Below are 24,358 nucleotides of genomic sequence, written 5' to 3'. Positions count from 1 at the left end.
TTCATCTTGCGTAAAATGAGCTGGAGAAGGAAAGAGCAAACCACTCCACTATCTTTGCCAAGAAAACCCCAAATGGGGTCACGGAGAGTCAGACACAACTGAAAAATGACTTAATCTTTGAATTCCCAATGACTAAAATTCTAATTAATACAGTTTTATTGTAAGTTCTCCCTATTTTTCGTGTGTAGATATCACATTTATTTCCCTTGTTGATTTTACTAATTGCTGTGCATCCCTAACTCTAATTTATTTTCAGATACTAGTAAAGTCGCACTTTAAATGGCTTTAAAAATTTTCTACCACTCTGCTAAGCAAAGAATGTGAGGCAGAAAATCTGTACTTTTCCCCATAAGTTATATATATAAAATACAATGTGGTAGAGAGGAAAGGTCATTTTTTTCTCTCTGGATCTATTTCTTCATCTAGAAAAGAAGAAAGATTGGGTTCTAAGATATACTAAAGCTCTAGAATTCTAAGATTTTATTACTAGCATTTGATTAGTAGACTATAGAAGTTGGCCGTAAAGGTAATTATCCTTCTTTCTACAATCACTACAAAGACAAGAAAGCAATAATCATTCTTGTGCTTTTAACAGTGTGATTAACTCTCACTCCATGAGAAAGGAACTATATTCCAGGATATTAGGGATGGATTTATCTTTTTCTTATAAACTAATAAAAAAGACAAATTTCCTAGGTATACTGAGGAACTCAAATCTGTAGATTCATGTTATGTTAAGATTTACTTTATCTTAAATCCAAAGTGAATGCTTGAAAATAGCAAAGAACAAGCATGACCCCAAAGAAGGGAGATAAGAAGACATCTCCTCCTTTTTCACAGTAGCTGAAGATCCTCAGGTGTGGAACATCACATATATTGTCAAACTTTTGTCAGTGTTTTGATTGGTTTTTACTGATATTTGTCTTTTCTTCTTCTTTTTCTTTTTTTCCCTTAAAACATATCATTTGTTATATGGGATGAATTTCTGGGATGGGAGGGGAGAGATATTGGGAGAAATTTAAACAATGTAATAAAGATGGCCATGAAATGTATTTTTTGTTGTTGTTCAGTCATTTTCAGTGGTGTCCAACTCTTTATGACCTCACCTGGGGTTTTCTTGGCAAAGACACTGGAGTGGTTTGCCATTTCCTTCGCCAGCTCATTTTATAGAAGAGGAAACTGAGGCAAACAGGATTAAGTGGCTTGCTCAGGGTCATACAGCTAGGAAGTGTCTTGAGGCCACATTTGAACTCAGGAAGTCTTCCTCAGTCCAGGCCTGGCACTCTATCCACTGTGCCCCCTAGCTGCCCTAAAATTTATTTAGGCAATGTAAAAAGATGACAATACAATGTATTTAGGTAATATAAAAAGATATCAAAATCATTTATTTAATATATTAATATATTCAATACCATTTATTTAAAAAATAAATGCTTGGGTTATTTAAAAAATAAATGTTTGGGTTACCTGTCTTAGAATCTCATCCAACAAGCTCATGTTTGCTTCCTGAGCTTTTATTGTATGAGAGAAGAATGCATAAGTCTTCTTGGGCATTAATTTTTCTTCTGGAGGCCTCTTAACTCCCACAATGAGGCAAGCCTCAGAAATATCTTCCTGAAGAATGCCACCAGCTTTGACATATTCCTGTGAAGACAATGCAATTTTTTCCCTTAATCAGGGTGAAAATCAAAAGCGTTATCACTGAAGTAGTAGAAATGTTAAGTTAAGGTTTCTGGGTTTAAGTGGATTAAAACAAGCAGGAGAATGACTATTTCTTAGGTTATTATGTAAAGCAAGAAATAATGTTATATCTATAAGGTGTTCCAGCTGAGAGGCAGCCTGATGTGGTGAAAGGCAAATTGATGTAATTTTTAAAGTACCTAATTTAGAGTCAGATTCTCCTGGAGGTCAAATTCTCACTCTGACACTTAATAGATGTGTGACCTTGGACAAATCACTTCTTTTGTGCCTCAGTGTGCTTAGCTGCCTAATGTACTGCTTATTCTACCTGTCTCACAAAGTGGTAGCGAGGAAAAAGCTTTATGTAACCTTCCGATGTGCAAATAGTATTGTTCACTGTTGTTGTTATGAACAATTAGCAAATTGATTAACTGTGCAATTTAAGAAGGGCTTTCTGTGATTGCAACTTTTAGTCCATAAAAACATGGACACTGAGTCTCTCTCTTCTGTGAAACAATATTATCGTGACATTTAGATACATTAATGAAATGTCACAAAACACATATTTGCAGTTTTATTTAATACAAAGAAATAACTCTGTACTGGTCAATGTCTCATGGCTTGAAGCTAGAGGTCACTAGCTGACAGAGTGCTGGACCTGGAGTCAGGAAGACCTTAGTTCTAATGGGACCCCAGATACGTAGTAGCTGTGTGACCCTGGGGAAGTCATTTAATTGCTGTCTTCCTCAGTTTCCTCGTCTGCAAAGTGGGGATAATAATAGCACTTAGCTTTCAGGATTGTTCCGAGAATCAAACGAGATGCTACTTGCGAACCTTAAAGAGATCTAAATGTTAGCCATTACATTATATATGATTTCTTTCTAGGGAAAGAAAGTTTACTGTTTGCAACATGCATTTTGTGCTTATAGAATTATAAACTTTAGAATGGGAAAGGGCCTCAATGACCACCTAGCCCAACCCTCCTCATTTTAAAAATGAAAGATCTGAGGCCTAGGGAGGTTTTAAGTGATTTGCTTATGGTTTATTATTATGGATAATTGGGAGCTGATTCACTGCTTAAAATATTTCCTATGGATCTACTAGGTGCAAGAAGTTGTGCTTAAGCAATCTGTAGGGTATAAATCATAAAGTCATATAGAACTCAAAAGGAATTTAGATATCGTAGAATCAAACTTTTTCATTTTACAGATGAAGAAACTGAGGCCCAGTGAGGGAAAGAAATCTGCTAAGATTGCACAGTGAATTAGTAGTAAAACCACCTAGTCCAGCACTCTTTTACTACACTTGGCCCCATCTTCAGAGATGAATCTGACATGGTCTTCCTTTTAAGGAATTTATAATATACTAGATTGAAAATGACAGGTCATGTGAAGAAATGCTAGAATATGAGTCACCATATTCATCATGCCATAAGGATGATACTTCACTTTTTTTTAAGAGAAACATTTCCCCTTTTTTATTCTGAGCAAAGATCTTAATTCTTGTCATCAACAGATTTGAGCATTTGCACAGCTTCCTTTTAGACCAAATTGTCTTCCTCTATGTGTGCTAGAGAGTCCATAGCTTTCACTGGAAGCTGCAAGGTTTGTGTTTTTTAACTTCCAACAAATGTGTCCTTCCCAAGAGTAGCATGTTTTTACTCTGAAATGTGGATCCATTTTTATTATGGGAATCCAGAAAATAGAGTCATTGTGGTTAGGATTATAAGAAATGGGTTTATGGAGGAGGTGACATTTGAGCTAAAACACAAAGAACAATTAAGCCTTTGAAAGAAAGATGGCTGAGCAGGGTAGTCCAAGCAGCAGGGAACAGTATAAACAAAGGTCAAATACAGAGTATATTTGGTGAAGGCAAGTAGCTCAGTTTGCTGGAATGTGAAGGAACTAAGATTGGAAAAGTGAGTTGGAGCCAAATTGTAGAGAGCCTTGAATGTTATGATTTCTTCTACCTCACCAAGCAACTAATGGTGATTTATTAAAGCTTTTACTTCCACCTCCCTGTTCAGTGAGAACAGTGATTTAATTAGAACAATCTGAGAACATCATGGAGAGGCAAAAAACTTTGGACAACGAGATAGGTTAGTAAGCCATTGCAACTGAGAGAGCTAGGATATTAACCATGGAAATGGAAAGAAGGCTATAAACACAAGAGACATCCCAAAGGAATGAACAATGCTTCCTGGTATCATTATTTACTTCATTATCGTCAGCTACTTGAGACTCATGACTGTGTCTCATGCTTCTTTAAATTTTATTGCTCAAACATTGTATATGAGCATTCAATATAGACTGGTAATGGTAACTTCAATATTGCTATTAAGTACAAATCTTCAGACACCTTTATGTTCAAGATCTATAAGTTCAAGGGCAAATAATTAAAAAGATATATCCGTGTATACACAAACATAGATATAGATACATCTGTATATATATATATCATGTATTTATGTATATAATGTACAAAAATATTTTTTCAACTCTAATTTGCAAAAGTTAGTTACTTTGTTTTTTTCTAGCTAAAAAAATATGTTCTTAAAAAGTTGCAAGTAAACTAAATTGTTGAAGAAGTCAAATTATAAATTCATTAATGGAGTTCACCACTTAAAGAAATGACACAGTGAATCCTAACATTACAAAACAGAAAGATAGGATTTGCCATACTAATAGTTCATCCCATCAATATTAAAGATCAGGACCATCTCCATTTCTCTCAATAGTGACTTATGACTTGCATTCAAAGCTATTTCCAAACTCCTTTTCAAACTATTTCTTGTAAGTGCTGCCTCTTAGAATGAGTTGCATAAATTTATCATCCATTTCCTTTCATATGTCCTAAACTTATCTCACTCATATTTCAAAGAGTGGCCCTTAGCTTAGTATTTCAAGAGAGGATGTATCTAAGTCTCCTCTCCATCTCTTGGAACTCTTATCTTCCTTCAAGTTTCACCTCAGGTGCATCTCCTATGGGATGCCTTTTCTGATCCCCATTTTTAAAATATTCTCTTTATCCTGAAATTACTAGGCATTAACTTTTCTGAATACATAGACTCTCAAAGTAGAAGGCAAGCTGTATTTGACATAGACTCTCTTGTTTCTGACTTTGTATCCCAGCCACCTAGAACAGTGCCTAAATACATACTAAACACGTGTTGGTTGATTTAAAGTTATCAGTGCTGATTGTTTTATAAATTTTAATGACTGCTTGACCTTTGCTAATCCAAGATGAAGAATCCTCATCTTTTCAGTCAGTTGTCATATAGCATCTCCCACCTCCACTTTCATCCCTCTAATCCAGGAAGTTTTAAACATTTTTTGTGTCACGGACACTTTTGGCAGTCTGGCTAAACCTATGAACTTCTGTTCAGAATTATGCTTTTAAATGAATAAAATAAATAGGAGTTCTAAGGAAGTCGATTATATTAAAATATAGGTATCTATCTATCTATCTATCTATCTATCTATCTATCTATCTATCTATCTATCTATATCTATGTTTCAAAAACAAGCTCACAGATCCCAGGTCAAGGAAGCCCTCCAGTCTTCTAGGTGTCTTTTTCTGGCCCTTCGCTCATTCTGTTATATCTCTCCTGAGATGCAAAGAACAAAACTGCTCTTTGTATTCTCTAAGTATTGCTCTAAGTATTCCAGGTACAAGAATATCATGCTGTTCTATAAGCAGTGAATATCATTTTCTATAACCTTTTTTCTAAATAGAAGACTGCTTTTGTGCCATGTGGTTATCACTTCTTTATTCTCTATTTTCTAAGGTCACATTTTCACATATTGTGTTTCTTTTTATGCTTCATCTCAACATGTTACTTATCTAAGAGGCAACACAGCATGTGAAGTGGATAGAGAGCAGGCCTCAAAGCCAGAAAGACTTGGGGTTCGAGTCTCTGATACCTTGAGGCATCAAGTTCTGGTACATACTGACTACGTGATTATGGACAAGTCACGCTCTGAACAACTCTCAACAAGTTTCAGAAAAGGTGCCAATAGGTTGACGGAGAGATTTCCTAATCAGGAGCGCCTCACATCAAGGAAATCACAGGAGATCCTATTATTTGATCATCTGTGGTTAGAACAAAGTCCTAAAGAGGCCAAGGCCATGTGTTAGATCTCCATTCAAGCTTGCTGGCTTTATTCTACCTAGGCCGTAGACTTCAGCAATTTTGGGAATATACACCATGTACCACCAAGGGAACCAGGCAAGAAAGTGTAGATGGTTCAAAATAGAACCATCTCCAGTATTCAAAAAGCACTTTTAAAAGGGCATGTTGAAAGTATCTGTGTCGCCTTTACCCAACAGCCCATAGCACCTTCCTACTGTGCTAAAAGTAAGATTGGATAGGATAAAAAGAACAGTATTCTGACAAATTCCCATTAAATCATGGACTCTAGCCAGAATTATATATCATTTTAAATAGAATTATATACAATTAAGTAGAATTACATAGAATAAAATATAATATATAATTATATATTAAAATTAAATAGAATTATATACAATTTTAAATCTCTAAACTTTAACATGCTATATAAATGCTAGGTCTTATTATTATTAATTAGAGCAAAGAAATAATTCCAGATGGTAGGGGGGAAAAGTATTCTTAAAAAAATCTTGGTTTCACTCAGATTCCTTCAGCTCTTTCACCTGCACTTTTTCAAAAGATGATCATTTATTTAATCTCCTTGAGGGCAGAGACTTTCATTTTTCTCCATATGGAACTCACTAGTCCCTAGCACAGTGCACATCATATAGAAAGTAACTAAAATTAAACAGTGTGCTCAGGGAGACAACAGGGTTCGAGTCCTGCTTCTGACACTCACTAAATGTGTGGCTATAGCCAAGTCACTTAGACACTCTGAGCCTTGATTTATCTCTAAAAATGAAGATAATAATACTTGCAGTATGTTCCTGATAAGGAGGCATGAAGATTCAATGAGATAATTTATAGAAAGCATATCACAAAACCAAAAGCACCAAACAATTGTTAGTTATCAGTATTATTACAGTTATCCTAACACTTACCTTATCGTGAATGGCTCTCCGATTGGAAGGTTGAACAAGCACCTTATATCCCAAATTGGTAATCCCTTTGACGTGCTTCGGGGCCAGAGGTGCCCTCCTTTCCCACGCATTTACATCTTCTCGCCTGACTGCCAGCACAGCCTTATGATGGAGGCGTTTTAAATGGATGACCCCTAGCCTACACTGCTTGCTCCTGAGTACTTGGAACATCATGAAACCTGGGGAAACCTAGTGATGGTAAATGCAACAGAATAAAAGCAAACAGGGAAAAGCAGCTACTGATCGATTTTAATCACCTTAGAAATTAGCAGTAAAATAAGACAAACTCATGATGAGAAATTTGATCAATATGTGTTCAATGGATTTAGACTGTCATATCTATCCAAGTAGGCAGTCATTAAGTAAGCATTTATTAAGTGCCTACTGTGTACCAGGCATTGTGCTAAGTGCTGAGAATACAAAGAAAGGCGGCTTCTCTCAAGAGCTCTAGAGCTTAATGTAGTCCCAAGTGTTTAATGCGGGGGATGAGAGTCCATCAAAGCAAAGGAGTATATTAGTGACATAACTGGCTTCCACTCACCAGTAACTGTTCTACCAAATAAGTTTTGGATACTACTTTTTTTGAGCCATCATAAAAGTATAAAAACTTAAATTTTCATCAGCTTAGAGTGGCAGAAAGCAATACATCCAAAAGCAGTTACTTCAAACTGATGGTCATAGCATGTAAGAAAACAAATAGCTTTTAAACAGTTTCAATGAATTAAGGACAGGATTTATAGAAAAAGAATATGAGGAAGTAAAACAAAAGAATCCAGAGATGACAGCTATCTTAAGTATAACTAAAACCAGTGCCTGGAGACTCTGACACAAAAATCCAAAAATCTTAAGTCTCATCAGTTTACAATTAACTACAGATATCTATGATGCAGCAGGGAGGAGAGAGGGACTGAAATCACTCAACTGAGACACTTAGATGATTAAATGTTGCATTTAAATGATTATTTTTTAAAGCCAATGAAAACACCTCATTATCTATATAGTCATTGCAATTTAAGTTATAGGATGGGGCTTAAAAAAAACAGCTCATAAAAGACAAAGTACTTTAAGAGCTAAACTTCATAGTTCTATTGAATAACAAGTCATGGTAGGTGAGCTAAGCATGGTATAAAGAAAATAAGCCTGCATTATAATAAACCATCTAAGACCCAGAGTTAAGAAAATGCTTACTTCTCTCTTTATTGCAGAAGTGAAGCACTATTGATATGAAATATTACATTATGTTCTCAGATGAGGTTGATGTATTGGTTGGTTTTGCTAAAAGATCCCCCCCATCTTTATTTTTTAAACTTTTTTCTTACAAAGCATAACTCAATAGGGAGACAAACAGGAAGAGATACACCCAGAAATGAATGGCATGTAAACCAAAAGGCATCAATTAAAAACACTGAAGCTATCAAGTCAATTTTTCTAAGTCACATCATTTATCAGTAGCTGGTCTGATCATAGAGTTTAGAGTTGAGGGGTATCTTAAATACAATCCAGTTTAAATCCTTTGTTTTACAGAAGAAAAAATATTAAGAACCAGAAAGTAAATTTCCCAAAGAAACGTTAAGTAGTAACCAACAGAAGCCAACCCAGGGCCTCTGAGTCCAAATTCGTTCCAGCCTTTGACAATGTTGACCGCCCTCTTCTTCTAGACACTCTCTTGTCTCTAGGTTTTCCTGACTGTAATCTCTCCTGGTTTTCATCTGACCTGTCTGACTCACTCTTCCATTTCCTTTGCTGGATCCAGGTAGTGTCCACTAACCATAGGGGTCCCTTAAGGGTTTGTCCTGGCCTTTCTTCTCCCTCCATCCTACTTCATTTGGTGGTTTCAATAGCTCTCATGGATGTGTCATCTTCATGTAGATGGCTGATATCTACACGTCCACCCTAAACCTCTATTCCAACATCCAGTCTCACATCTCCAATTATCTACTAGATATATCGAACTGGATGTCCCATAGACATCTTAAACTCAACCTGACCAACATGACCAACACTGAATTTTTTTTATCATTTCCTCCAAATCCTCCCTTCTTCCTAACTTCTTTATTACTACTACACAATCACCCCAGTCACTCACAGTCACAACCAATTTCATCCTTGAGTGCTCACCTCCCATATCCAATCAAGAGATTAGTCCTATTGTTTCTATCTGTATGACATCTCTCACAGTGATCCCCTTGTCTCCTCTAACACTGCCAACCCTCCTGATGCAGACCCCTATCACCTCATGCCTAGGCTGTTGCAATAGCCTGAGGACTGATCTCCAGGTCTCAAGTATCTCTCCCACTTCACTCTATCCTCCACTCAGCTGTCAAATTGAATTGATCTTCCTAAAAATGTTTAACTATATCACTCTCTTTCCCTCCACTCTCACCATTCCTCTAATCTATACTACTCCAATAGAGGCTCCTTCTTACTTCCAGTCTAGCTAATTTTGCAGAGACTTTGGTGGGATGTTTTAATATAATATCATCAGATTAGATCAAATATAAAACCCTCTGTTTAGCTTTTAAAGCCCTTCCTAACCTGACCCCTTCTTACCTTCCAGTCTTCTTACACCTCACTTACCTTCAAATATTCTCTAAGATCCAGTGATGCTGAATACATCTGTACTGTTTCTCAGATACAATACTTCCTCTCCTGACTATTTTCATTGGCTGTTCCTCCATGCCCGGAACTATCTTTCTCCTTATCCTTTCATCCTGGCTTCCTTCTAGCATCAGTTAAGCTCCCACCTTTGGTGGGAGTCCTCCTACATCTTATTGCCTCTTCTCTGAGATGATCTTTAATTTATCCTGTTTATATCTTGTTTGTGTACAGTTGTTCACATTAAACTGTGAGCTCCCTGAGAGCAGACTCTTTTCTTTTTCTTTTTCCTTTCTTTGTATCTCCAGTATTTATCACAGGGACTGGCACCAAGTAGTCACTTAATTCAAGTAGACGATGACTATGAACTTTTCTGTGACTGTGTGGATTTAGCTAAATTACAAATGGTCAGCATTTCAAAGGAAGGCTATTCCATACTGCTGACTACAAGTTTCCAGTATTTCATTGTCTGTATTCCTTCCACCAAAGTAGATTAATATCTCCCAGTCATAGGATCACAGAACTGAATTGAAAGCATCCTTAGAATCCAGAGAGTCCAAATCCCTCATTTCAGAAATAAGACAACTGAGCCTGAGAGAAGTTGTTACTTACCCTGGGTCACACAGTTAGTACATGTCTGAAGCAGGATTTGAACTCGGGTTTTCCTGACTTCAAGATTAGCCGCTATGACACTATAACCCAGTATAGACTGTCTTTGAGAATTGCTGTGGCTCCAAAATGCGCTATTTGCAGCTATTCTGATGACAAATCTTTCCAAAACTAGTTCTTGAGGGTGAGGATGATGCTGGTAGCACTGGGTCTATACTCAAAGTTTTTCTACTATGATAGGTCCTAATACCAGCATTTGCATTCTGTTGACACAGCCTTCAAGGACCCAAGAAAACTAAAATGTTCATATGCAGTCTGAGCCAAGAGATCCCACTGCTAAACATATAACGCAAGGAGATCAAAACCAGAGAGATTTCATATACAACCAAACATTTTATAGCAACACTATTTGTAGTCTCAAAGAACTAGAAACAGAACAAATGTCCTTCAACAAGGAAGTGGCTAAACAAAGTGTGGTTCTGCATCATAAGAAAGTCATAAATTTGAAGAATTCAAAGAAGCTTTGGAAGATACCGCTGCAAATTTAAGTAAACAGATGATATACACAATGATTACAGCAATGCAAATGGAAAGACTGAGCACTGTGTAGTTTTAATGGCCATTCATAAAAAGTTGAGAAAATACAGTTATCCCTTTTGATATCACAGGGATTAGGAACAAGGAGCGATCTGAAAATGTCTGTAAAACTTTTTTGCCCTCTCTTCGTACAGAGAAGTCTGTATTATTATGGTATTAAAGATAAAACATGTTGATATTATGCAGTACTATACATATGTACATTCATACATACATACACACTCTTTTATGAGTTTCTAAACTTTTTCTGTGTCATCTTCTGGCCTTCACAAGTCGTCTGCAGCTTCCACAAAACTCCCCCAAAATTCCCATTTTATTTCTTATGCCAAACCGAGATATAGCAAAACCACATTGGGGAAAGTCGAAATGTGAAATAATGTGAAAGTTGAAATGTGAAATCTTCCTTCTTTGTAGAAGTGGGGGACTATCATTGTGGAATATTGCACATTCTCTCAAAGAAGGTTAAAGTATTAGTTGGTTTTATTGAACTTTTTTCCTATAGTTTTAAATCTTTGTTATAAGGGATGACTTTGGGTAGGAAAGTACAGAGGAATGCATTCACAAATAGAAATGATTTTAAAGCAAACTATATCATAAAAAGAAGTAAGAGCTGCCAAGGCTGAAGAAACTGGGAAATCTGTTTTTTTTAATGTTATATTTGTCTCTTTTTAGGCAATCTATAGCAATAAAAAGTAAATGCAAGCAATCCCTTATACTTCAATTGGTGCTGAGGGCATTACTAAATTTTCTCTACAAACATCTTGATTTTTTTTTTCCTTCAGTGAAATATGAGGCAAGGTTCTCAGCTGAGACAGTAGGGGGAAAGGGGAGTCATAGGTCCAATCCGTATTCCTCTGCTAGAATTTATTCAGCAGATTATCAAAGACATCTTTCTGAGAAATAGTATCAAAGTGTTGCTTTGACCATTATTTTTTTCAAACTTCAGGGCATTTTCTTGAAGCATTCCTAACGCCAAGTTGGGTTGACATATCTGATAAAGCACTGAGACTGATCTCAAATGAATAGTTTTGGTTGAACAGTAAACTCTTAGTGAAAAGTAAACTTTGAGGGTAGAGACTTTTGTTTTTTGTTTTGTTTTGTTTTGTTTAGCCTTTTTATTCAGAGTAAGTGCTTAACAAATATTTGTAGAATGAAGGAAGTCAGTCTTTAAATGCCTCAGGAAACCACCTACTCTTTAGATGTTAATCTGTGACCAGCAAGAGTGCCCCCAGCACCAGCCATTCCCCCAGGCACAACCACATTAAAACCACCTTGGAAATGCAAAAAATACATTAAAAAGACTCAAGATTATGGTTTCCCTTTTCTTTTGAATAGTATGAATATTTCCATAATGCTATTATTTATTTCCTAGAGTCAAGCTCTCTTTTCAGAGAGAAGTTCTATTCACAGAACATGTCATATGTGCTCATATGAATTGCCCTATGAAAGGCAAGGCGTCCCTTCCACCAGAAGATAAAACTGAGATCTTGAAAAGAGTACCCACTCTGGAAATCAGTTTGGAATTATGCTAAATTTGGTGTGCAAATCCCATCTGCTGGACTGACAATCTACCAAAGTCTCAATTTCCTCGTCTATAAAAGGGGAGGGGTGGTCTAGATTATCTCTAAAATCTCTTCCAACTAATATACTGTGACAGCTGAAATAGTGAAAGTTTTGCCATTGAGAAGACAGAAGCAAAGAGCCTATCAAATCATCCAGCCCCTGACCCCACCCCACTCCAGGATCCAGTGATGACCAGGGACTTGTCTAAATCACACCCACATTCCAGGACTTGCTGGAACTGGTTTTGAGACTGTTAGCCTCGGCATTGCATTCACCTCTTTATCGCACAGTGTGAAGTTTTCCCTTCTCAGATGATGGGGTTCTATTTTGTGAACACATACACTAATATACTCACAAAACAAATGAAGCTGGGGAACTTTCAGCACCTCTCTTTAGTCATAGGTTTAAATAAGTCAGAAAAAAAAGTGATACTTCACAGTTTAACAATGTCTCTACATATTTTATCTCACTTGTAGATCTTGTGCTACTCAGTCAGCTACAATGTATTAAGCCTGTGCCAGGCATTGTGCTAAGTGCTGGGAATACAAGGAGGAAAAAGGTAAAAACAATCTAGCACCTCAGGGAGTTTGCATTAGAATGGGAGAGACAACATGTAAACAACTGTGTGTATGTATATGTGTGGGTGTATATATAGTATATATAAGACATATACAGGATGGGTTGGAGGTAGTCTCAGAGGAAAGGCTCTAAGATTATGGAGGATTAGCTAAGGCTTCTTACAAAAGGGAGGGTTTTATTGAGACTCAAAGGAAATAAGAGAAACCAGGAGGCAGAGATGAGAAGGTTACCAGTTTCAGATATGGGGAACAACCGATGAAAATGCATCGAGTGACAGCAGGGAGGCCAGTCTCTTGAATACTCCCCCTTCTCTCCTCTGACACTGCCACCACTCTAGTACAGGCCCTCGTCACCTTACTCCTGGATTATTGCAATAGCCTGCTGGTAGGGCTGCCTGCTTCAAATTGACTTCCCTGCTCCAATTCATTTCATTCAGCTACTAAAATGATTTTCCTAAAACACAGGCTTGATTATGTCTGAGTAGTTACTCAGTAAACTCCAATTGCTTCCTATTTTCTGCAGTAGCAAATACAAGATGTTCTGTTTGTCATTCAAAACTCTTCATAACCTACTCCATTGTATATTTCTGGTCTTCTTACACCTTACTCTCCAACGTGGACTCTTCAATACAGTGACACTGGCCATCTGGCCGTTCCAGGAACAAGAAGCTCCATCTCTCAGCTCCAGGCATTATCTCTGTCTGTCCCTAATGCCTGGAATACTCTCCTTCCTCCACTACAACTGTTGACATCTCTGGCTTCCTTTAAGTCCCAACTAAAATCCCACCTACAGGAAGTCTTCCCTAGCCCCTCTTAATTTCAGTGCCTTCCCTTTGTTAATTATTTCCTGTTTATCCTGTATATAGCTTGCTTTGTCTATAACTATTTGCACGTTGTCTCCCACATTAGGTTGTACGCTCCTTAAAGTCAGTTTTACCTCTTTGTATCCCCAGAGCTTATTTCAGTGCCTGGCACTGGCACACAGTAGGCGCTTCATAAATGTTGGATTGGCATGGCAGGACAGCAAGGAGGGTAGAGACTATGTGGAATAAGATGTAAAAAGACTGGAAAGACAGGAAGCAGCTGGGTTATGATAGGCTTTAAAAGCCAAACAAAGGAATTTATAAATGATTCTGGAGATAATGGGAATCCACTGGAGTTTATTGAATAGGGGCTGGGAGTGATGTTTTGAGACCTGATCTTTAGGAAGATAAATTTTACAGCTGGGTAGAGGATGAATTAAGAACGTGGATAGACTTAAGAAGCAAGACCAACTAGCAGGCTATTGCAATAGCCAAAAGTTAGGTGTTTGCAGTGTCAGAGGCAAAAGGGGGTCTTATAAGAGAGATATTACTCAGGATGTATGATAGAAATGAACCACTTGATATCCCTAAAGCATGGGTCCTTCCAAACCAAAATTACTCTTTTACAAGCTTCAGTGGCTCCAAATTAGCCCCAAAGATAAAATGAAATTTCTGGTTTGGTATTTAAAGCTCTTTGTGGTCCATTTCCAACATATTTTTTCCAGGTTAATTTCACTTCCCCCTCTAGCATTCTACATTCCAGCCAAACTGGCCTTTTTGCTGTTCCCCCACAGGACATTCCATCTCCCACCTTCATTTCTTTGCACAGGATGTCCCCCAAGCTTGAAATGTTCTCCCCATTCTCACCTCTGTTTAGTTCTTTTCAAGGCTCAGCTCAAGTAATATCTCTTAATAAGGGTTTTCCTGACTCCCCTCCCTCATTTCTTACCATTTTCCACTTTCAAACCCAAACCCATTAGCTATATATCTATCTGTACGTATAGACATATACCGTATAGTGCCCCCTCCAGATAACAACAAGAATTAGAGGATTAAAAAGTCTAAAGGGCTTGGGGGCCCTTCTATTCCTGTTAATTTGGGAAGAGTGAGGGCTTCCTTAAAGAAGCCCATGCAGTTAAGTAAAACAGATGGGGAAAGGAGGAGGACTGCTCAGCATCCATGCTTCTAGAAGACCCCTCCCAAGTCCTGAACACTCTGGGGCAGGGATCTGAGCAGAGGTGCTAGGAAGCCTGAGCAGAGACAATTGGTGGGGATGGGGAGAATGTAGCAGGCAAAGAGGAATGCAGGAAATTGAGAAAATCCACCAGCCTTCCCCAAAGATAAACTTATTTTTTGTTCCTTCTTGAGAGCTAGTTAAAGCAAGCCAGAGTGTGGAAGCTTTCTACTTTCGGTTTCTATGCTATTTAAAATGTTATTATATGGCCAGCTGCCATTCATTCATTATCTCTGACTGTGAGCAATAGGAATGAAAAGAAAGCACAACCCACTGAGGAGAGATTCTGATTATTTTGCTCAACCTTTGGCTGAGAGAGGGCCAGTGTAGATATCTGCACCTTCTCCACGATTTAGATTTTAGAGATTTGTCTACAGAACTGCGAGGTTTGATGGCCTCCCCAGAGCTACACTGCCAGTATGTTTCAGAGGCAGTATTTGAATCCTAGCCTTCCTAGCTTTAAGGGCAGCTTTTGATATAAAGTTGTCTCCAGCACATAGTAGATTCTTCATGAATACTTGTTTAATTGATACATATTCATACTGTAGTGCCATCACTCACATCAATTCCCCTGGTAATTGTTGGCCCAAGGTATTTATCATTCTCCAAACAGTTTCATCAAGACTCTACAGAAATCTCCCCACCTCCAAAAAACTTGGGTCTTAACTATAATAGCATAGCACTTCAAGACTGATTGGATATGGGAGGTGAGAGAGAATGAAGAGTTGAATGTGAAACCTAAGTTTTGAGCCTGGATGATTGGGGAGGTTGGTGGTAACCTCAACAGTAACAGTGAAGTTAACAAGAGGAGAGGATTATTTTTTTTTTGAGGGAGAGATAATGAGTACATTTTTGGACATGTTGAGTTTAAGATGTCTATAGGACATCCAGTTCAATATGTCTAATAAGCAGTTGGGAGAGATACTAGGACTTGGATAGGTAGATTTGAGAATCATCAGCAGAGAGATGATAACTGAATCCATTAGAGCTGATGATATGACCAAAGGAAATAGCATGGAGGAAGAAAAAAAAGGTGATCCAGGACAGAACCCCATGGGACACCCACAGTGAGTAGACACAACCTGGATGAAGATCCAGCAAAATAGAAAAAAGAAAGGTCAGATATATAGGGGAGTACCAGGAGAGAGTAGTATCATGAAAACCTGGAAATTATCAGGGAGAAGAGGTAATGAACAGTGTCAGAGGCTGCAGAGAGGTTATAGATGAGGATCAAGAAAAGGCCATGAGATTTGGTAGCTAAGGAATCATTGGTGACATCTGAGAGAGCAGTTTCAGCAGAATAGTTAAGATTAGAAGTCTGTCTGTAGTTAAGAAGAGAATGAAAAGAAAGGAAACGGAAAGACCTATTGTAGACAGCTTTCTCAAAGAGTTTTCACCAAAGGGAGGAGACGTATCTGACGATAACTACTGTGAGTTTTTTGAGGATGGGGGAGACATGGATATATTTGTAGGCAGGCGGGAAGCAGCCAGCAGGCAGGGAGAGACTGAGAATATTTGAGAGAATGGGGATGAAAGAGAGAACAATCTGCTAGGGAAGATGGGATGGAATGGGATAATTTGTACATGTAGAGGGATTTGCCTTGTCAAGGAGAAAAGCCACCTCATTATATGAGATGGCAGTGAAGGAGGAGATAGTGGCAGGTATAATCTGTATGATTTGAGATGAGGAGGAGAGAAGAGGGAATGGCCTCATTTTTTTTTTCAATAAAATATGAGGCAAGATTCTCAGTTGAGGGTGGGGTAAGGGAGCCATGGCAGGTTTGAGGAGGGATGAAAAGGTCCCTTCCAGCTCCAAATCCATGCTCCTGTTAGAAACAGCTGGGACTGATATATGGATGAAATAGTCAGATGCACAAAAGCCTGCCCCATCTACCTCTGACCAGAGATGGATGATAACCTCAAAGTAGAAAGACATTCTTGTGTTAGGGGTAATAGGAAGAAGGTTAACATGCAGTCCAACTTGCTTCTCTCCCTCTGCTGGGAGGTAGATGGGACCAACTTTTGCTTCTTTCCCTATCTCACCTATAGACTGGAAAATAGCTGGACAAACTGTGGTAAAGAATGTAATGGGATATTCTGGCAATGTAAGAAATGATGGATATGAAGAATTGAGAAAAACATGGGAAGATTTACATGAACTGATGCAGAGTAAAGAAAATATAACCAGGAAAACAACATATGTAAAGGCTGCAACAATGTTAAAAGAAAGAGCAATAACAGAAAACTAAATGCTGGTGTAATTATAATGAACAAGTTTCGACCAAGGGAAGACATGAGAAAATACATCTTCCTTCCTTCATTGCAGAGGTGAGGAATTATGGGTATGGTATATTGCATATATTTTTATGTGCTGATAATTTTTTCTAAATTTTTTTATCTTTGTGACAAAGAGAATAATGGATGGGGAAAGAGGAGGGGATGTATTCAGAAATTAATGTTATACAAAAACAAAAGACACCATTTTTAATGCTTCAGGAAAAAAAAAATAAAATTAAGCAAAGAAATCTCCACTATCCAGAAGAGAATTCCAGACAGCTTCATTTTCTTGTATATGTTTAATGAAAGCAAAAGTTGACAATGACAGTTGGAAAATTTCTCACCCAGAATGAAATAACCCAGCTTGTAGTACCAACTTCCAGAGCTTGTAGTACCAAATTCCTGAACCTGAAAGAAGTGTCATCCAATGAACTAGAGAAATAACATTGTTACCTTAGTAAAGAGCAATCCATGAATGCAGGCAAACTAAATTCAATCTAACTAACATTTATTAGCCACCGACTATATGCAATTAATTATACATTAAAAGAATAGAAATAAAAGCAATCTCTGCCCTCAAGGAAATTAAATTCTAATGTAATCACATTATCTATAGCTAGAAAGAAATTTGAAGGTTATCTATTCCAGACTCCTCATTTTATAGAAGAGGAAACTGGTGCTCAGAGAGGCTAAATAATTTACCCAAGACCATCTACAGAATAAGTAGTAAAGTCAGGTTCCTTAATCCTGAATCCAGGTTCCTTAATTCCAAATTTGTAGCATACAAATATGTATATTTAATATAACATGAGGCAGGACATTGCACTAAGGACTAGGTAGGATCAGGAAAGGTTTTATATAAGAAATGGCACCCTCAAGGACACTAAAGATTCTGAAAAAGAGTGAATTCCAGGTACAATCAATAGTAGATAAAATGCCGAGTGAGTTTGGTGAGCACAAGGAGGCTGGTAGTGCCAGTACATAGAGCATGCCAAGAGGATTAGTAGGACAGGTTTGGAAAGGTAGTTTGGAGTCATACTGTGGAAGGCCTTTAAATGCCAGGTTGAGGAGTTGGTATTTTGCTTCTGTCACTTCTCCCTGTGTGGCCTTGGGTTAGTGACTTAATCTCTTTTCAAGATGAGATGGTTGAGGCAGATGACTTTTGAATTCCCTCTCAGGTCCCTAGATCTACGATCCTATGAATTATAAAGGCAATATGGAGTAAGGAAGTTTGGGAGCAGAGGAGTGTGGCATGGCAGGGGCTTCGGTAAGATTTGTTTGGTAGCTTTGTGAAGCATGGAGTGGAGAGAGAGAGAGAGAGAGAGAGAGAGAGAGAGAGAGAGAGAGAGAGAGAGAGAGAGAGAGAGAGAGAATAGGTGTTGGGAGACCAATTCAATAAGTTTTCAATTTACCCTGGTAAAATATAAAGGTAAAAAAGGGTAGGAATCAGGGCTTCTGAAACCCCCAAGTGCCATGCGGCCCTAATAAGAATAAAGTCTTGACCTAATCCTAGCACATGTGATGTGGTTCCGTTCACGCTATGTGGGATTTATTTTCTCCCTCTCTTCACTCTACGTCCTGGGTCTGGACACAGGCAAGACCTGGAAAGGGTAACGGAGCGCGGAGGGGGCTGGGGGAGAGAAAAGAAGCCAGAACTGGGACCAGCTTTCCTCCCCTGCCTCAGAAAGGAATGGATGAATCCAAGATGGGCAGCATGTTTCCAATAAGAAGTTAAAGCAAAAGGGCAAGAGGAGAGACACTCCGATACGACAGAAAAAGTTATTTTCAGCCCTACAAGAAACAAAGAAATAAAATAACCAAGACAGGGATGGAGGAAGGTCACTCGCTAGCCTTCCCCACTCCTCTCTCCTATTAGTACTTATTCTCTCTCTCTCTCTCTCTCTCTCTCTCCTCTCTCTCTCTCTCTCTCTCTCTCTCACACACACACACACACACACACACACACACACACAGAGACAGAGAGACAGAGACAGAGAGAGGAGAGACAGAGACCACCCGGAATAGAGCCCAGGCCACGTGTGACTGAAACATCTCCCCTATCCTCAGATCACTTCCCTACCTCAGGATAAAGTGAAAAGGGAGAGCATGCCCCCTTTGGCAGCTAGAGCTGTGGTCCAAGATGGGGCAGGCTGGGGGTCCCCCCACCCTTAACCTTTCCAGCTCCCTCTCCCAAGGCTGCAGCTGGTTCACCCGGCTTGAGGTTTCGAGCGCATCCCCAAGGCCGATCCCCGTCCTCATTCCCATCCCGCCCGTGTTTCGGGGACCAGGTCTTCCTTACCTTGCTCTGGGACTCTTGATGCTTTGGGGCATGCACTGGGAGCCCCCGCGGTCGCTTCTAATCTCTGCTTTGAAAGCTTGGAATTCAAAGAAGCAAATTGGGGGGGCGGGGAGGGGCGAAAGGAGGAGGAGGAGATGTTTGCTGAACTTTTGTGGGACGCCACGCCTCTTGCTCCCACGACCAATCTACTCTCACACTGAGGGAACAACCTTCCTCCTCCACCAATTGGAGGCACTGGCAGGTGTTATGTCATGCCCTCTTGGTTTCTGGATCTGTGACCTGCGGGCTTTGCTCTCGGGGTCGCATTTCTTAGAGCACACAGTTCTTATTGACCAGATTTGTTACAGTCCTTGGCACAGTGGAACGGACTCTGGGAGTGGCGTGAATAGAAATGAACTCGAAAACCCAGTTCTTACTAACGGCGAAAACGTGCATATATGCATCAGTTTTACTCTTCACCATCAACCCCAAATGTTTGTTCAATGCCCATTACCTTCAATATACTGAGGGCGGGGTGGGGAGGGAAGATCCCTAGTGTTTAGAGAGGCAAGACGTTGTAGGGGTAAGGGCTTTAACCTAGGGTTGTTCATATGTTAATTGTATGACTGAGAAAGTTATAACCTACCTGGAACTCACCCTAAAATGGAAATGCCATTGAACCTTCATTGAACATCTCTATCCATATGACCAGAGGGAAATGAATTGCATGAAGAACACCAGCTCACACCCCAGGTAGCCTCTATGGTCGTTTGTGACTAGACAAAGAACTTTGAATAACATCGGACCAGAAAGTGAAATTTGGTAGGACGTAGAAACTATCTACAATGAGTTGATATACTATCTACAATGGGAAATGCAGTCAGTCAACAAGCATTTATAAAGTGATTTGGGTGATACAAAAGAGCACTGTGGTTACAAAAACAGATAAGAACATGGTGCCTGCCCTAGAGAAGCTCACTTTTTTTGGGGGGGGGTGAGGCAATTGGGATTAAGTGACTTGCCCAGGGTCACACAGCTAGGAAGTGTCAAGTGTCTTGTCTGAGACCAGATTTGAACCCAGGTCCTCCTGACTCCAGGGCCCGTGCTCTATCCACTGTGCCATTTAGCTGCCCCAGAAGCTCATTTTCTAGTGAAGGAGACACCATGCAAACAACTACTTACTTATAGAATATGTGCAGTGTACATAGGAGGTAATGTCTGGGAAAAGGCACTTATAGTGCCCACTTGTAGTGGGGAGAGACCAGGAAAAGATGGGATTTGAACGGTCTTGAAAAAAGCCACGCCTTGAGCTATTACTTAAGCTGTCTCTCTCCCTGAATAATTTCTGAGTTCCAGATGAGCCTTTCCATTTGCAGGATAGACATCTATGCCCCTGTGAATGTTACATTGATACCTCAAACTCAACAAAATCAATCATTCTCTTTTCCTAAAAACACACTCTTCTTTATGCTTTCCATATTGCAGTGAAAGCCCTTCAAGTCACCCAGGCTTGATACCTCAGTCATCTTTTACTCTTACCACCTTTAATTCATGGAGTAATTTTAATCCATTCAGGTTTGGAACTGCCACCCCAGAACTAAACAGTTCTTATTGGTGAGTTAGAAGTGCAAACTTATGTGGCCCTGCTATTTCTAGCCTGCTCCTGAACATGCTTTGCATAACATTCAGCCATGACCACGGCCACCTTCTCACCATCTGCCTTACTACCCAACTCACCTCTCCCCATCCCTTTTCCAAGTCTTGAATATTTCTTTTGGGAAACCTTACTTGATGCCCCAGTTGCATGTGATTTCTTTATCCTCACATCTTTTAGAAAACTTTTGTGTCTCCTCTGCACTCACTGAGCTTCTATTTTTTAAAATTTGGTTTACTTGTATTCGTGTTTTGCCTCTCCTACTAGACTGCAAGCTTGTAGAAGTCAGGAGTGTAGTTTTATTAATCTGTGTACATCCTTCAGCATCTAGCACAATTCCTTGCACAGAAAGGATAGAAGACCTATGTTCCATTATCTTTGATGGAGAACATTGTTTGCTTTGATAGTTTTTGCAAATATTTTCTATTTTTGTTCTGTTTATAATCTTTCTGTTGCCATCCTTTATTACCTTTGGGATACCTCTGCTTACTTGGCTATCTTGCTCAGCTTTTTTCACCTTCCATTGTTTCTCTCTGCTTTATGAGATGATACTACTCATAATCCCTTCCATCATCCTTGTTTGCAAGATTTTACAAAAGAGTTTATATTCTAACCTGGTGTTACTTTTGGCAGCCATGTCTCTTTGGCAAGTAAACCAAATGTTTGCTGACTGAGCTTCCTTCTGGGTTCCTTTGATCTTCTCCTTGTGATTTTGCATAGGCTTAACTTCTGGATGAAATTGTTATTGTTATTGTTGATGTAATTTCTGTTGGCATTTCATGTTTTTTGATTTTCAATAGTTTGTGTAAATAATTCAGGTTAAAGCTTAATTATATACTATATATTTTCCTCATTACTATTCTTTCTTCTTGTTTATTATTAATTCAATCTTAGCTCTGACAAGTCAGTGGTCTGACTGTGCACAGACAGCTGGCTCAGGGATAATTTCCACATCCAAAATAAGTCTTTCTTTGTCTGCTAAAATGTAGTCCATTTCATTCTTTGTAAGGTCATTTGATATTTGCAATATCCACCATCTACCAATTCTTTTTTGAAAAAAGTTATTATAATACAGAAGCATGAGGCTTCTACAAATCTAAACAAAATCTAAATAAACTACAAATCTTTGGCCCTTCTCATTTCTTTCTCCTGAACCACATTTTCCAAAATATTTCTCCACATTCTCATCTTTGTCAAATATCAGAGTATATGTTGATTTGAATTAGAAGGTCTTACCAAGTAACAAAGTTACTAAGTAATAGATTATATGCTGATTTGATTTGGAGGGTTTTCTCAAGTTCTTCATATGATTGCTCTACCTCTTCATCCTTTGTCACTGCTGTTGGCACATGAGCAATAATTATTTTCATAGTGGTCTTTTTGAAAATACAGAGCCGGGAAAATAACATGCATAATGAATACAACAATGTAAATAGGAAAGATGTGAAAACAAAAGTGAACATTGTGTAATTATAATAACCAATTTGACCTCAGAGAAGAGTTGAAACTTCATCTCCCTCCCTTTTCTGCAGAGGTAGGGACTATGACTATGGCGCATTGAATTGGGTCAGACTCAGTTGAACAATTGATGTGTTAGTTAATTTTGCTGAAATGTTTTTTTTTCTTTTCTCTCTCTTTTTTTTATTCATTGTTAAAAGGGATGGGTCCCTGGGAAGGAGTAGTTTCATTAAAAAGTGAAACAAAAATGAATCAATAAACTTTTAATTAAAAATAAATGAAATTATAAAAGAACAATGTTACTAGTTTTTGTTCTAAGGAAAACTTCCACATTTATATAGTAATTTCTTCCATTGCCAGTGCAAGGCAGAGTTGGGAGATGGAGGTGCTGTGCACGAGAAAAAGCAAGGCCAGTGGATGGAGAGAAAGAGGGATAATATACAGTAAGGCCATATAATGTTTATAAAGAGCATTATTGTATAATAGTGAAGACTGGTGATGGACCTGCGAATTATTCTAACCATCCCGCAAAGTGATTTGGAATTATATATAAAGTTACTAAACAGTGCATGTCTTTTGACCTAGCAGTACTACCGCTAGGCCTTTACACAAAAGAAATCAAAGTAAAAGGAAAAGACCCTTTATGTACAAAAAATATTTATGGTAGCTCTTTTTGTGATGACAAAAAAAAAAACTGGAAACTAAGGTGATGCCCATCAATTGAGGAATGACTGAATAAAATGTGGCATACGAATTTTTTTTTAATAGAAAGGTGTGGGGGGTGGCGAATGTTGAGAAAGGTTACATGCACTTTCACATGAGATCACCACGTTGTTAATTTTACTTTTAACTGTTTTATTTTTGTTACAAGAGTCCTCTTGGGGCCGCTAGGTAGCACAATGGATAGAGCACCCGCCCTGGAGTCAGGAGGACTTGAGTTCAAATCCAGCCTCCGACACATAACACTCACTAGCTGTGTGACTCTGGGCAAATCACTTAACCCCAATTGCCTCACCAAAAAAAAAAATATAATTGGGAAAAATTACCAACAGATAAAACACAATAAAACATAGATAACTTTATATTAAAAAAGAGACCTCTCAAAGTGAGAGTAATGTATAAATGTAATTAATGTAAAAATAAAACATGTAAGTAATGCTTTTTAAAAATAGCACATGGAAAGGGAAGTGATACGGCTCAAAAACGTGGTTAAAATCAGGTTGTGAATGGCTTTAAAACCGAAAAAAAAGGGGTTTATATTTTGTGCTTAAGGCTATAAAGAGCCACTGGAGTTTTTTGAATACGGGAGATGACATGATCAGATCTTCACTAAAGAAGAGATCTCATTACTTTACAGTCACAGTGTATATTCACATCCCATATAGTACATTTATTAAAATCACATGATATTTTCAAATCAAATTAATTTTAAGACACCTTTTGAGATAATTGGATATCCCTAGTGTGTTAGAAAGCCAGTACTGGAAATCACTGTTTTATGTATTCTTTCCAATATGTAAAACATTTAACTCTCTTAGTTGGCACACCAACTCAAGCTGTTAATGCTTTACCATATGCGAATCTGATTGTGTGAAATACAAAACTGTTTATATCCCAAAAAAGGAGTAACGTTCGTGTTCCTAAGATATTGTTTCTCCCTCTGTGTCTGTCTGTCTGTCTGTCTCTCTCTCTCCTTCCACTAATACAGATTTATCATTGCTGTAACTACAGTCTTAGAGAATATCCTGAGACACTGAGAAATTAGGTAATTTGCCCAAAAGCTTGGACTCTACAGCTAGTTAGAACAGTGGATGAAGTGCTGGACCTGGACTCTAGAAGACCTGAATTCAAATCCTGTCTCAGACCCATTTACCAGCTGTATGATCATGGGCAAACCATTTAAATTTCATCTGCCTCAGTTCTCTTCTCTGTAAAATGAAT

At 38.5% G+C, this 24,358-nt stretch overlaps 1 protein-coding gene across 1 annotated transcript in view; it reads right to left on the bottom strand.

The window, feature by feature from the left end:
- The window catches only part of AASS (aminoadipate-semialdehyde synthase), a 67,508-nt gene extending 48,063 nt beyond the window's left edge, over positions 1 to 19,445 (bottom strand). Inside the window, exons 1-3 of the mRNA XM_020966361.2 lie at positions 19,327 to 19,445; positions 6,733 to 6,960; positions 1,468 to 1,644 (exon numbers count right to left, since the gene is read on the bottom strand). Of these exons, the coding sequence (XP_020822020.1) occupies positions 1,468 to 1,644; positions 6,733 to 6,945 (390 nt within the window). The 5' untranslated portion in view covers positions 6,946 to 6,960; positions 19,327 to 19,445. The remainder of the gene's footprint in view (positions 1 to 1,467; positions 1,645 to 6,732; positions 6,961 to 19,326) is intronic.
- Between the last annotated feature and the right edge of the window lie 4,913 nt (positions 19,446 to 24,358).

The sequence above is a fragment of the Phascolarctos cinereus genome, unplaced genomic scaffold (genome assembly GCF_003287225.1).
Source record: "Phascolarctos cinereus isolate Bilbo 61053 unplaced genomic scaffold, phaCin_HiC Scaffold_1;HRSCAF=81, whole genome shotgun sequence".
NCBI lineage: Eukaryota > Metazoa > Chordata > Mammalia > Diprotodontia > Phascolarctidae > Phascolarctos > Phascolarctos cinereus.
Note: the sequence above shows the minus strand (reverse complement) of the source record. Positions and strands in the feature narration are given on the sequence as shown.